Source organism: Haliaeetus albicilla, chromosome 28, assembly GCF_947461875.1.
Source record: "Haliaeetus albicilla chromosome 28, bHalAlb1.1, whole genome shotgun sequence".
Classification (NCBI taxonomy): Eukaryota; Metazoa; Chordata; class Aves; order Accipitriformes; family Accipitridae; genus Haliaeetus; species Haliaeetus albicilla.
Genome location: NC_091510.1, coordinates 9,055,151 through 9,070,994, shown reverse-complemented (window position 1 = coordinate 9,070,994; position 15,844 = coordinate 9,055,151). Strand labels below are relative to the sequence as shown.

General features: G+C 36.9%; 1 protein-coding gene across 1 annotated transcript in view; it reads left to right on the top strand.

The window, feature by feature from the left end:
- Positions 1 to 15,844, top strand: part of TMTC2 (transmembrane O-mannosyltransferase targeting cadherins 2) — a 257,820-nt gene that overhangs the window by 171,434 nt on the left and 70,542 nt on the right. The window contains exons 5-7 of the mRNA XM_069773740.1: positions 10,996 to 11,081; positions 11,955 to 12,139; positions 13,829 to 13,907. Coding sequence (XP_069629841.1) covers positions 10,996 to 11,081; positions 11,955 to 12,139; positions 13,829 to 13,907 — 350 coding nt within the window. The remainder of the gene's footprint in view (positions 1 to 10,995; positions 11,082 to 11,954; positions 12,140 to 13,828; positions 13,908 to 15,844) is intronic.

The following is a 15,844-nucleotide window of genomic DNA, read 5'->3' as shown; positions in this document are numbered from 1 at the left end:
GTTAAACATATCGTAAACTCAAAATAATTTAGGGATAGACTTTCTGTTCCAAAATCAAATTTGTGTCTCAAAATATGTATATTTTTAATAATCACACAATTACACACATACACATATGCACATAATTTTTTTGTCTCTGTTAGGCAGTGGAGAGCACAGAAAGCATATTTCTAAGAAGAAACTCCTTCTGCTCACATTTAAAAAATAACTTCGGAATCCAGCAGAAGCATATAGGAAAAAAAGTGACAAGACTGATACTCCTAAATTTCTCATATGCCATTCATTTTGGGGATGAAAATTATAACTGTTAAAATTTTTTGTATGTCTATACAGTACTTTTGTCTCTTACTCACTCACTGTGTCATAGAGAGAAAGTGAAGTTAATACCAGGGTAGAGAAGAGGAAAGGGTGATAAAGACAAGCATGTAAAAGAAATCAGATTTCAGTAGTTTTGCTGTGCGCGGAACAAGCTGGTAATCATCTGACTTTCCACTGATATACAAAATATATGCCTACAGACCTTCATTTCTGTTGAACAGAAGATTTCTTGGAATTCTACTGAATTTGTTCAAAAGGCATTTAACTCAAATGCTGCTTGGAATATATAGGGCATGAAGTTACCTTACATATACCTGTGAAAGTAAAGGAAGTATGTTCAGAGAGAAGTGTTTGCTATGTAGTATGTGTATATGTATGCATATGCAAAAAAGGATCTCTAATTCTTAACCTTTCTACTACTATCTTGAATGCAATAGAATCCTTTCTTTTTTTTTTTCTTTTAAAAGCTTCATCAAACCATTAGTTTTTCAGTAGAAATTTAAAAATCTTGCACCATTTTTTTTGGTTTTGTAATCTTTCGCTGTGTTGGATACTTCCATATCCAGCATGAAAACTAGGTGGTGAAGGGAGTGGGCTTTGATATTAGGAGACCACAAATGAATTGATTATTTCAAGCATAAACTCTGAAGAGCTCCCTTGCAAGTTCAGCCCATCCTCGGCATGCAGTTCTATGGGAGCCTATTACAAAAAATACTGTAATGGAAGTATGTGTCTTACAAGAGGCCAGTTAGATTTGCTGTTTCTGTTTTTTAGTATGTGCCTTTGAAACTGAAACAGTCATTTAGTAGAACTATAGGAAAAAAACACCCTTACAGTCATTTCAAATTACTGTATTTTGGCCACAATATATCCTAACTATATTGTGGTTTCACATGCTCTTTATGGTTTCTTAGCACTTTTGCTTCAGTATTTGATACAAATTAATTGGCAGATGCAGCCCAGTGTTCACGCACAGCAATAACAAATCTCAGTGCTATCTGATCGAGGAACAAATTATTAAGGATTAACTCACAATTTTTAATGGGTCGCCATCAAAGAGAGAAACTACATAAACAGAAGCATTTGATGATCTCTCTTTCCTTCTTTTTCAAGAATCTAAAATGCGAGGTTGGCTTAGCAGTTGGCTATTAATGCATTAAAATCTAGAGAATTTAACAGATGAGACGAATGGCTGATTTCAGTGGCATATTTTCATTTTCTGACTGTTACACTTTATGGCTCTGAGTTGCAGCTGCTTTTGCCATTTAGGACAATTTAAACTGCATTAATTTAGATCACATAATTACCTAATCTCCATCCGAAGGTTTGTCTGCTTCTGAACATGTCATTTCCCATAGTGTTCAGATGTGTCAATTCTGTAACTTTAAATAAATTGCTAAACTTTTAGAGACCAGCAGAAAATTTTTTATTATTATTTTTATTTATTTTTAAAAAAGAGGGGAAAAAAGGAAAAAAGAAGCTCCTGCTAACATTAATATTGGGTTGGTGGTTCATCATTACTTTAGATATGGATTAAAATGGGTTTGTTCTGTTGACATTTTCTCAGGTCCAAGTACGTATAAGTAAAACTTATGCATAGCTTATACCTCAGGATAGCTTGTGACCCAGCCTGATCTGAAACTCTCATGAAAAACTCAGAAGCTAAATTCCTGGCAACTCTGAAAGCATCCGAGATTTTCATAGCAATTTCAGTGCAGAAGGGATTTCAGTTGTTTTATACTGTAAATGGAGACTGTATTACATTATGACTTTAATAAGGTAGTTTGTATTTCAAAAATACATATAAAGGGGCCTCCTATAAATAACTTCTCTGACATCTTGAGACTACAGTGCAGGTAATTTTTACAAATAAATCTCAAAGCCAACTTCTCAAAGCTATATAGCACTGCTGATTTCAGCTAGATTTCATAGGGCAGTAAATCAGCATAAACTGAGATTTCTTTCTATGCTTCTTTTTTTTTTTTTTTTTTTTTAAACTGAGAAATCCGTGTACTTTAATACTGTGAAGTACCAAGGACAGAGCTGTAGAAAAACAGTAGTTCTTCCAAACTAGGCAATGTTCAGTAGATTAAAAACAAACTACTTCTAGTTTGGTTTGGCTTTTCAGTCTTTGTTGCCTTATGATTGTTACCTAAAGCTCATGGGGTTTTTTGTATTGTTTCAAATTGCTTCTAATTAATGACTAAAGTAAAATTGCTTATCAGTCAAAAGACAGTTTTGCATACATTATTTCACTTGTATTTAGGCCTAGCTGTGCTTAGAGTATTCTTTTGTCATCTGTATTAGTAATCTACATTACCTTGACTTTCTCAGGCAATTTTAAGGATGTTCGCAATCTGACATAAATATTGCATATTCCTTTAAAATTATACTAATTACTTTAAATACTGTATATTTGGAGTATACAATGTCCTATAAAGGATGAATTTCTACCAAGCAGCCAGCCCCTTGCTTCTCTCCCAAAATATCTCATTTTGCCTTTAGTGATACAGGGCTGTGTGTGCACGTTTATTATTCAAATAATTTAATTTCTCTGTATAAGTTTAAAGTATGAATTTCCATAAACTTTACTTTGGCAAACTTAGGGTATTATGTCAATAAATGTGGATTTTTTTTTTTAGATTTCTATTATGTAAAGTCTTCAATAGTAGCTGAAATTTTAATTCTGTAAAGTCTGGGATTGCAGAAGTGGTTTATATGCAAAGTTGAATGCCACATCCTTGGGTAAAAATCAATATGAGCAAAGTTCTTCCTTCTCTGTTGTTGCTAGCCTATATAACATCTGAAATTGTGTTCCCTCTGCTTCTGCCTTTTAAGGGTGCTGCCATAAAAATCTCCTTTGCTGAGCTATCAGAGACGAAAAGAACTAAAAGCAGGCTAACCTGCAAACCTACGTTGAGCTGTGTTTGAACTGGCCCCAGCGTTGCTGCACCACTTCACGTGGTAGGAAATGAGTCAAGGTTAGGGTTCCTCTTCCTTGATAGCCCAGAAGTTTTTATAATGCAGGATGTCGGGTTAAAAAGCAAAGAGGATGTGTCGTCTGCTGTCCCTTTAAGTACTTGATTATTTTTTTCTCAGCTGTGAATACAAACTTGTTGCAAACCTGTTTGGAATTAGTCTCTGCTTTGCCAGCTAGCTCTTCCTCTATCAAAGATAGCAGCTGGAATTTGTGTCTTACTGTAACCAAAGCTGTCTTGATAAAATCTTGCTGTATTGTGAGAGCGGCTCTTGAGGTAGCACCCGGAGGTCCCTGAGGTGACGGATGGTGTCCTGCAGTGCAGAACTCTGCTCTGGGACTCTCTGTAGGACCTGTATGAAGTACAGATATCTTTTTAAGTAAGATTGAGAGCTGAAATGCATTCAGTGAGTTAACTATTCAATTGCATGTCTCAGTATTTGAAATTGTGGTGGTCCATAGTCCTTACATAAACTTTCTCCATTTTATAAAATTAGGAAAATAATTGTTGGACCCTACCGTTCAGTTTCATAAAAGGCCCCTCTTGTGAGAAATTCTGTCCAGCTCTCAACCTATGTTGACTGCTGGGGCACGTGAGGGGGAATAGGTGTCTTGTTCGAGGACTGCTGGCACAGCATGCCACTGGCCAGTGTCCAGAGGAGGGAGAAAGACAGGAGCAATGCTACTTCTCATCCCTATGGCAGCCCTCCCTCTGTCAAGGAAACAGGGGTTGTGAGAGTTGATGCGATGCTGAAATGGTAGTAATCCCAACCGAACTGCCCCAGTAACAGAGAGAACAGGACTATATTTTTCCACCAGTTTGCTAGCATTTGGAAAGCTCTGCCCTAGATCTGGGAGAACATGACAGAGTTTTGACTGCACTATCTGAAAGACTAGAGGCTGTTTTGGGGGTGATTGTTTTGTTTTGATTTTTTTTACTAATGGTGTTATGGATGACTGTTCTTAGTTCTGCAAAGGGAATGGTCATTCTGTGTTAGTGCCTACTGGGTATTTTTGGGTTCTTATTGATTAAAAGAAGTAGGATTTATGTTCCGTTTACATATTTCCTAACAGGATGTTATTGGAAAACATTAAACATGTTCCCTGTTTGTACTGTTTCTTAATGATTGACTTGTTAATGAAACCTAGTCATAGATTCTTACAAAAGGTTAGTGCTCATTTGGTTGAGTAGCTAAATGGCTTGCTTCCTTAAAAAAACAAAACAAAAAAGCCTTAATTAGAGACGAAACTTAATGGTTTCATGTACTTGGCTGCTGTAACATCCATACCTGTCTTTCTACCCACTGGTTTTGCAAATGACAGTGAAAGAGTTGCCTTAGGCAAAGCACATTCTCTATTGCTGTGTGGCTGGAGACACATCTGTGTGGGGAATAAAAGAGGATTTTCTTCCATTTATTTCTTTGCTAGCATAGCATTTAAGTATAGGTTTTTGTAGATAAACCCACCTGAAATCAATGGGATGAATGGAGCTTGAGGCATGGATGAACTGCAGTCATGGCAAAATACTAGCTAACAGGCCCTGTATTAGCTGTTATCAACCGGTAAACAAAATTGATTAAACTATATCAATATTGTACCTGGCTTGAAAATTTTATAAATATTTCACTAACCTTCATGACAGTTATGGTTCCCATGTATTGGACTTGGTCAATTTATGCCAACTTTAGTCACAAGAGTTTGTTTTGTAAGTAGACCAGCTGGCTTTACTAGGACTACAACAGGAAGAAATTAATATGTAACTCGAGGAAAACAGTAGACTGTCTACTGCCTGTTTATATTTTGTGACTGCTTTCCAGTCCCTGAAAACAGTTTTGTGCCATTAGTATTCAGTGACTTCAGGTCAAAACCCAGGCAGAGAAGAAAGACAGGAAGATTTTTCAAGTTGTTGGTCAAGCAAGATAGGTAAAAGTTGGCAGCTTAAAGAATTCAGGATGGTTGCAAAGAACTCATCTGGGGGAAATGTTTTCCTCCACATATTTAAATGAGCAATTCTATCTATAGAAGTGATGTGCATCATTTCTAGATAGCCAGAACTTCTGTCTCATTTTTTTCTTCTTATTTTTCTTCCTATTAGACAAACCGGATTCTGAGACACTTCCTAAGTCACTGGGTGAACTCTGCTACTCTTGCAAGCAGTCAGCACATATCCTCCGTTTCATAAATGATTCACACTCCACTGTAAAATTAGGTAGAAGCAACACAGGCAAAAAGGTTGTTCCAGAATCTTGCTACTGTAATAGTTAGAACTTGTCTCCTAATTAATCCTAAATTAATTAACAGACACTTTATAACTGTTCACTTTGTGTCCTATGGTTTAAGTAGCTCTTTCTTTTCCAAGTAATTTCATCCTCATGTGTTTCTAGAGAGAAACTTTATTTTTCCACAGTACTTGTCTTACTAGGCTAAAAGAGCCACTGGCTTCCTCCCTACCCTCCCTCCATTTGATAGGCTTCATATTTTCCCACTTATGTCAGTAAACTTTCTTTGAACGGAAGTTGCGTGTTTCAATTAGCAATTTAATTTATCTGCCTTACAACTGGGAGGTGGACTGGAAAGAAAGTAAGTTTTGGAACTGAAAACTTGAAGAAACCGCTCCTGTGGTTTGTTTTTTTGGGGGGCATTTTGGGGTTATGCTTTTTTATTTATTTAGCTTGGTATTCTTAGCGACTGTAGAAAATCTATTAAAAAGTGCCAGAAGACTTTAAGCTCTTCATCCAAGTTTATCACGTGAGCTTACTCTTCTGTATCAAGTGTCCTTCTTTCAAGGACTTGCGTTCCTTTGTTCATCCTTGTGTAAGGAAGAAGGAAGGCTTTGTGTCTCTATAACTACAAAAGATAGGTACGTACTCAACGCGTGCCAATTGCTCTGCTCCACCACTGGCTTAAGTTCAGTGCTTTGCACTGTATCACTGCTTTTGTATTCTTTCTGTCTGCTCCTTCTCCCCTCTGCCAGCAATCTCCAAAGAGCAGTTATCATTTCGAAGTGTGAACAAAGAAGGGGAAAGGCATGTCAAGAACAGATCCACTCTTGGCTATAGGAGAAACTTCCATATGCCCAGGCCACTGGGAGGGGTGAGCTACTGGAGACTTGGCAGTGCCCACGAGGTGTGAACTCCAGCTGAAGGACATTCTTCCTCTGCATCATTCAGAGCAAACTTTTTTTTTCCTTGTATTTACTATAGATGAAGTGGCAATATGAGATTAAAATCAACCGTCTCCTTTAAAAGGAAATGGAGTACAACTATGTATTTGTTGAGCTTTACAAATGCACCCTGAACTTTTTAAAGATGTCTTCAACGTAATAAAGTGTAGTAATAAGCATGACAAACAAACTTTACGTTGTTTGATTGTGCAATTAGATAAATTTACTAACCAAATTGGGAAGTTTTGGCTAAACATTTAGTCTTTGTGTGTGTCCCCCCAGAAAAGATGGATATATGCACGCACCAAACCTTTTTTAGGAGGAGTTTGCCATTTTTTACAGACCGTTAATCCATTATTACTCCTTTCCAGGTGAGTGGAAAGGAACTAATTTTTGTCTCAAAGTTTTGAGAGCCAGTAGAAAAGGAAGCACAGACTCCATCTGCCATTGCCAGTTTTTGACTTCAACCCTAGCCATCAGCTGGAGCATAACGGGTTGTCGAAGGAAGGAAGGAAGGAAGGAATTGGGATTTTGATAATGGGGCTGAACAAACAGATGCTAAGAACTTCAAGGAGGTCATGGACTTTCATTGTGACAGCCTGTGGGTCTCACTTCATCTGCCTCTCTCTGCTCCTCTATTCCGTAGTGAGTCAGCTCATTTCTTGCAGGCTTAGTTTGCTATGGTGATTATGCACCTATTAGTTCCTAATTTATGACACCACAACTTCTTTCTGTTCAACCATGGTCAGTTTGCTTGAAAGATGTTTTGCAATTCTCTAGTTGAATTGGCATAGAAAAGTTTTATTTCAAATTTTGGTCTTTATGTATCTTTATAAAGACACTTCAGTTTTATTTTTAGTGATTTTAAAGTAATTTTGAGTATCTTTGAAAATTCTCTATCTAGGAAGATAGTAAGTGCTAAAGCATGTGAAAATAAGACATAGGAGGCATATGGAACTTTGCTCTCATGGCTTTGGCCTCTGTTCTGAAGTGAAAGAGACTCCAAAGTCAACTCCCATGAAAAAGGAAGTGTTTCTGTGGCAAAATAACCCATACTTCACCAATTTCTGAAGGAGAAGGAAAGAATATATAATCAAACTTCCAGCTGAAGCTTGTTGAAGAGTTGTTAATATAACTTAACAGACTGCAAAGGCGATTGTGTTCAACCTCTCAGCTTCTTTGGAAAGAACTTTCAAGTGCTGAACGGACGCTTTTGGTAGTATGACCTCTTTACAATCGTATCGTGAAGGACATGCTCCCTTCAGATACTCCTCACTTGAGCCTGTCTCTTTGCTTCGTGTTCATCTTGACAACGGTGAACAATTTTCAGGGCCAGCCGCTTTCAGAGGCAACCCCAGGACTTGCTGCCTGAACTCAGTGTTGCCGGAGCGGCCGGCAGAGAGCCCGGAGACTGAGATCCCTCCTCCGCTCCCAGGGCCCTTCCCTTGGGTTGCTGTTCCTTCACCGGCCCCGCTGCCTCCGCTGATCAGGCCCACTGATTTAGCAACGTGGTATCAAGGCTGAACTGCACTCTTCGTCAGACCCTCGGGTCTGCCTCTCAGATGTAATCCCTAGCTGAAAATCGGCGAGATTTTTGTCTTGGAAATGGCTTAGATGCTGTGAAATGCAGCAATGGAAAGGAGAATATGGGACCTGAGGACCTGCAGATTTTCTTGAACTAATTTTGAAATAAAAAGTACTTTGTCATTTGATCCTGGGGCTTATTTTGTATTTTGCTCAAAAGGTAAATATTTATAAGAAGGTGGTGGTGTTTTAATTGTAGAAACTGGAGACAGAAGCAAAACTGAAGTATTGCTCATTTATATTGCTTCTGTGTGGTGAATGAGACAAGAGAGCTGTGGAAGTAATAGTGAGCAATACTGTAGTTATACAGTACTGGGATTATAACCGATGCTCTAAAAAGAGAAGTAGGACATTTCACAGACAGTATTAATTTTGGCAGTAACTAAATTTGAAGTGTTTGGGTGTAGTTTTAGTTGCATTTTGTGAGTAATTAGATTGAGGTTGGTGAGCATATTTATAGGCCTACATTTTGTTTAAGCTTAAAGCTAGAGAGGATCTGATTTTTTTGTCTTGGAAATGAAATATAACTGCTCTTTAAACTCTTCTAATATTCAATGTAAATTCAGGAATGCTTTGCAAGTTTAATGCAACATTCATCATCTTAACTTTTTATCTATTTAAGTAACTATTTATCCCTTCATAGGTGAACATCCAAGCCAGTTCCCCTAAGTGTTAATTTTATTCAACTAAAAATACTACTTTTTAATTTTCCTTTAAGCCTTTTCCTGACTTTGCTTAATCTGCAACTAGAACTAGAGACTCATAAATCTAGTCATTTTTGTACTGTCAGAAGCCAGAGGGAAAACCAGCTATCAATCAGGACCAATTTCACAAGAAAAAGAGGCAGTTTCATGCCTTGTTAAGGTTTTTTAGATTATATCCTTTCTTCTTTTTCTTCTACCAAACCTCATAACAAATAGAAATAAAACACTAGTTATTTGCTGGAATTCAGTACTCAATCTTGCATCTGAGCATCTTGGGTTATATATATATATGTATGTATGAGAGAATGTTAATGGAACAACTTCTGGAAGCGGAGTAGGAAGAAAAACCACCTTAAAGTATCAAGTAATTCATCAAGAGTGCCAGTACTAGAGCAGCACAGAAGATTAATTTGGTAATAATTACAAATAAAAGTTCTTTTAATCCAAAAAGCACAAATGTCATACACTTACCAAAGTAATTTATTTTGTTCAAGTTGACCAATTACTGTATTACTTCTCTTAATATGTGAAATAATTTATTCCAGAACTAAAATAAGAATGGAATTTTTTTGATAAATTTGTTTTTTAAAAAGTGAGAAGCAGCTTAAATGTCAGACCATGCAACTCATTTGTTTTTATGTTAAATCTACTGCTATCAATAGAAAGCTAGATCAAAATACTGTAATAATTTTCCTTGGAGTAATTACAGTCTATAAAAATTTTTAGAGTAAACAAAATTCAGCTTCTAGAAAATTTAGAAAATGTTATCACTATCCTGATGATCATACCTCTTGCCACCTGCAAGACACTTGACAGTAGTTAAAAACCTTGGTGCCATACCAAAAAGTATCCTGAATGTTATTTCCTCATTGCTTACATTACTGCAAGCACCAACTAAATGTAAGTTCTGTTAATATTCAAAGTGATTTACTACCTAATCCGAAGTTATTTGAGAGATGGTTTCAAAAACAAGGCCATGTGGTGCTGACAGATAGTATAGAAAAAAAGAGGATGTATTCCTCCATTCTGTTAAATCCTAACCCAGTGATAGGAAGCAAACAACATAGACGCTGGCTACTTCTTTAGCTAACTGCCCTACTTTTTTCTTGCCCCAAAGTCTGCTGATTTAATTAAAAAAGTTTTCCTGAGATTTTGGAGGGAAAAAATATCTCTGATTAGAGACTGGAGATGGAAAAAGTCCAAGCTCTTTGCAGTTCGAAAAGCTATCAGCAGATAAAAGCATAAAGGAAGAAGAGAAAATTGCTGTAGGTTAGGGAAACTGCAAATAGATATGAGAACCCTCCCACCTAAAAGAAATAGCTACATTTATTTTTTTCCCAGATATTTTGAGGTATATGAAGAGGGACATCTACCCGTGGATAATAAGATCTGAGTTTCTACCCTGAAATGACTAATTTTTAAGGATTTTTAAAACCTTGTGATTTTAATATATTTTCATATGCTTTTTTCAGTCTTCTAAAACTTTGGGAACACTGTGATGCTTAGAGCCTTCATTTAAGCATACAATTGTAAATTCATTTCAATAATGTCCAGACCACTTATTTCTCAGAAATTTGTGGGTGGCTGGTGTAAATTGTAATTCACAAGGATGCTTGTCTTAAAAGCTTTAATTAAAGTAACTGGAAGTATTTGGTACCATTTTTGATATCTCTTCAGTTATTAAATTTGTTCGGAGCTGAAAGAAGACAGGAAAAAAATGAACTGATGTAGGTGCTTAGCTGTACAGTGAATAATCTAGTGACATTGCTCGACAAGGGGACTGGTTAAGGTAATACATGTGAAGTGTTAGGTGGTTAACTTTATTGTGCATTTGAAAAAGATCTGCTTATTTCAAGTCAAGAAAAGACGACAGGCTAAACATGAATGACTTAGTTACAAATACCTCCGCCATACTCCATCTGCTTTAAAAGGTCTCACAGTCTGCCATTTTCTCAACTGAGTAAATGAATCTCCTGATTTCCAAGAAAGCCAAAACTATTTCAGTTAACATCTGCTTTGTTAAAGCCAGATGGATGCACCTGATGGCTATGAATTAATCCTGTTTTCACACAAAATAATTTTTCCCACTGAATTGTTAGTAATATGCAGTGTTGTTATATCTCCGAAATACCAGTCAGCATATTTTTCTTTGTTACCTTAGTTTTGTTTTCAATATTTATTTTGAAGTTACTCTTTGCAGTAACCTCCCTCTCTCCTCTTCTTTTTCTTTTTTTTTTGTCCTTGTGCAGAGGGTTACTACTTCAAGAAAACAGCAGGTTTTCGGAGGCATTGCATTACTATAAACTGGCCATTGGTAGCAGACCCACACTAGCTTGTAAGTATTTCAACTATACGAGCTTGCATAATATTGACTACAGCTTTTTAAGGAAATCTTCCTAGTCTTTAATATCACTTTCTTTTTTTTCAGAAGTTTTTCATTTGGAAAGCAAAAGATGAAATTGTGCACTTTTCAGCTGAAAGCAAGTGTTTATTAGTCAACAACCACATTTAATGTGGTGCAGGGAATAAGCAGATAATGAATTAACACTGGGCAGCACTGCTAGAACCTAAGATGCTTCTGATCTGGGGTGGTGAGCCACACATGCTACTGCCCAAATTTTCAGGCTCCTGTTTTCTGTTTCTTACAGCCAGTCCTTGATTTTTATGATATGTGGTGTGGTGAATAATACAAATATTTTTGAAGTCCTTTCATTTTTCCTTTCTTGCCTGGGGGCAATAGGAAATAATCCATAGGATATTGCCAGTGACAGGTTCCAAAATTAAGTGGGTGCTCTTTACAATTGCTGACTTTTTTGTAGATTCAGTATTAAATCTTCTATATATGCATATATACACATACACGTATATATGTATAAATATATGCATATATTTTTGTAACATTTCAAACAATGACACTATATGCTTGATACATTCTGAATAAGAGGAACGATATTCAGCACCCTGCCTAACCAGTGTTCCCTTCCCTCCTTCCTCAGTCTTTATAGCCACTTTCTCCTTTCCTTGTCTTTGAACTTTTACCTCTTATATGTTCCTCTTTACACCAGTGATTGATCTATATTATACAAAAGCCAAATTAGATAACCATGGGATCTCTTTCAGGTATTACTTTGAAGTAAAAAAAAAAAAAAGATTAGATAAAACAAAACGGAACCCCATTAAAAGATAACATTTTTTTGCCTCTTCACAGCTGCCTATTTAAATACTGGTATCATCCTGATGAACCAAGGGAAGACAGAGGAAGCCAGGAGGACTTTCCTGAAGTGTTCAGAGATCCCTGATGAAAATTTGAAAGATCCTCATGCTCATAAAAGCTCTGTTACTAGCTGTCTTTATAACTTAGGAAAACTTTTTCATGAACAAGGACACTATGAGGTAAGACTAGATTTGTCTACAATATAATGATAAAACCTTCATACATAAATAGTACCTATTGCTTCCATCCAGATTTTCAAACTACATCACAGGCACAAATTGATTAAATTTCACCAAATCAAAATTAACATTCTCTACAGAGAATATTTGTTCTCTGTAGGCACAGGTGTGATGATGTTAATTAGCAGTGTGATGTTCTGATGTCAGAGTCAACATTAGCAATGGTTGCATCTGATATGTGTTAATTCATTCTTTTTGGCTTTGTCCCCATGGCTGGTATGCAAAGGTTATAGCCTGATTACAGACCAGCCGACCTAAAGTGTACTGACTTTTTAAATCAAAATAGAGTAAGTTGAAAAAATGCATTTATGTTTGCTTTTGAGTCTCCAAAAATAAGACCTAGTTGGAACAATTCAAAACTTCAGGGATTAAAAACATCCTACTATGTGCTATTTTCAGGTATCTTGACCTAAGTGCTAAAGTGGGTTGGATATTTTTACTGTAACTGTACGTTGCACCCAACCCATCCCATCTCATTTACGTGTGCAAACGTGACTGTTGTGATTCGTCTCCGTTCTCCCTGATGAAGTTACTAAAACTGGACATTTGCTTGAGTTTTGACCTTCAGCAGTATTTGAAAGAAAGTCATTCTCTCTTTGCATTGCCAGGCATACTTCAGAACAGGAGTCACACATGGTTTTGATCCACATAACTCTTCTTGACTGCGACAGTTACCTCAGCTGTTTAAGATTAGTCATGCACAAGCTCTATAGATTCTCTGTCATCTGTCTGCTGAATCCAGCTCTGTCAGATGGCAGTTACTAATTGGTTAAAACACAGACAGCTAATACATCCATAAAGATAAGAGAACAGCAGCATGTTGTCTGCATGGCCAATAGAGTGTAGAGCTGGAGTGCAATGCCTGGGAGGTGTGAGGGATTTTAAGACTATAAACCATCAGATTTCTGCATGGTGGTCATTGCAGTCTGACCCAGCCTTGATTTGACCATACACTTAGATTTTTTCCAAGCGTATTTCAGCCTTCACAAACTGCGACTCTTCAATGGGATGATGTAGAAAATGATGCAGACTGACCAGTAAGCATCCTAAGTGCTGAATGAATCATAAATGTGCGGTTAAGTAATTCAAGGCACAGCACATTTGTGAAGGGAATCCAATTTTGGCATTCTTGACACTATAGTCCATCTCATTCTTTCTGTGGAGCAGACTTCAGTTGTGAGGATTATGTTTTGTTATTACTTGGCAGTAGACAATGATTTCTTTAGTTTTAGGTCACTTACTGTAGCTTAGTCATCAGAAAGTCCTTTGTCTGCAGTTTGGTATTATTCCATATTCTCTGACAGCCTAGAGGGCTTTATATATGTTTATAAACTCATGAGTCATTGAGGGGTTTAAAAAAAATGTTTCTTTTTTTTCCATCTGGAAAAATAATTGCAATATTGGAACTAATTTGATCTCTTGTCAATGAGCTTCACTGAATTTGGTAAAACTTTTGTAAATGAGAAATCTGAACTTTCTGTGACATTTATGATGCCAATGTGTTTTCTTTCTCTCTGCACCTTTCATTTTGGGGAAGGAAGATAATTTGGTTTTACTTTCTATGTCAAAGACTGCTTTTGAAATTGGTGCTTTGCTAATGAATTGTCCCACTTGTATGTTTCTTTTCAGGATGCCCTTACGGTTTACAAAGAAGCAATACAGAAAATGCCAAGGCAGTTTGCACCACAGAGCTTATACAACATGATGGGTAAGTGCATTGTTAGTGCTTCTGAAAGATACTTGAGGAGTCAGGCAGGGTGAAACAAAAGAGCTTAGCCAGGCAACTGGTGCTCAAATGAATTAGCTAATGAAAACAAAATAATTGCCTTCAGTAGATATGAGCCAAACCAGGTTCAGAGTTTAAATGCCAGCGATTGCAATGCTGGATAAGGCACGATAGATGATGAGACTGTTAGATACCAGATATCTTTCAGAGTGTCCATGCAGCACTTGTACATTTAGAACGCATGGGGTTTTTCTCTGCCTCCAGGATCTCTCATCCACTATCTTGGAGACCTTGTGCGCAATTCATACAGGTTTTTTTAATCTCCCATTTAGTCATCTTTGAAACTAAGAAGAAATTGGTTTTACTTCATAGAAAATGGAGTGAGATTGATTGTAACATAAAATGTTACATTTCCTTGTAAATCGACAAAATGTCCAAACAGGCCCACAGAGGTAGTTGGATATTTTTGCAGGTTGTGCCAAAAACTTATTTCCCAGCTGATGTACTGTTAGTTGGACATCTACAGTGAGAGAATTCTTCTTCCAGGACCAGCCTGTCTGTCCTTCAAAATTTTAGCAGAGTCACTTGAGTACATTAATTAAATTAATTTAGCTGAGGTGGTTTTTTTTGTTTTTCAACTCTAACTTCAGCTCCTCATTTTCTTCATCATATCTTTATACAGGATACATTAAAGAGATAAAAGAAAGAAGATAATATGAATTATTATTTATAGTATTCAGATCTGTAAACAAGAGGGCAGGTTCTTCATTGTTCCAGAGATGCTTTTAAGTGGAATTCTCTCTGAAAGGGCATATGTTTCTGCTAAGCAACCTCAGTGTCTGGCCCAGTAGACTCTGCGAGTGCCCATCCGGGATAGAAATGGATGTAAGATGCCTTTAAAGTAGTTAAAAGTAGAGCAATTAAAAATATATGGAGAAACAATTAGGATCAACAGGAAGCACGTGTGGTTTTGTGGCCTTTTTTCCCCCTCCCAATGCCTAAAATACAAGGGAATGTATTGGTTTATACCAGTTGGTTTGACACAGTTGTTGAAAGGAGGCACCACTCACTCTTCTCTGCTTATTTAGGAAAGGCATCTTTTATTATCTCCTTACAAGTACCTGGGCTTAGGAAAAAAAATTTCTAAAATTGTAGTTGTAACTGATGCTACGAGTTTGCAAATCTCTGTAAATGCTAAATTGAGTACTTCTCAATGTCAATGTCAATTTAATGTCAATAATAGTATAAACACTTCCTTAACAGTTCATACAGTTCAATGGAGAGTTACTTCTCCCTGAATGCTGACCTTTATCAATTAATGCAAATGGCTAACATCCCTAAACCACACAAGTTGATTATTGCACGTACTTTCGTTGATAGGGAGTCTCAGATGAACTATTGTTTTATCAGTTCTATTTATCAGCATTTGCTGATAAATTTGGTGAGGTTATCAACAGTCACCACTCTGAGAATTAAGCCTCTACATACTATTGGTGTCCTGTAGTGATCACTGAAGTACTGCCGTGCTCCAGCAAACCCTCTGAAGTTTGACTGCCCTCTTTAGTGCAGATATATATTTTCATAATTCTGATAAAAGTGCTCCGCAGAAGTACAGAAATTGGAAAATTTAAACCAATGCTGTTTCTAGCATGATGGTTGCTCCTTCACAAAGCAGGCCTGTGCCACCCTTTTTCTTTTCCCATGAATAGATGCTCCCTTTAGAACCACTATGACCTGTAAGATTCCTTAGTTTTTTACTTTTTTGCTCATTGGTTACTTTTTTAGGTTCAGGAGGCCTTTCTCAGCTTCCTTTATAAGCACAGTCCATGATGTCCAAGTTCACTCTGTTCCTGGGATTTGCATTTATTAACTCACAGAGCGATAGTGAACACAAAGACCAGCTCAGTCCTTTGCCCAGG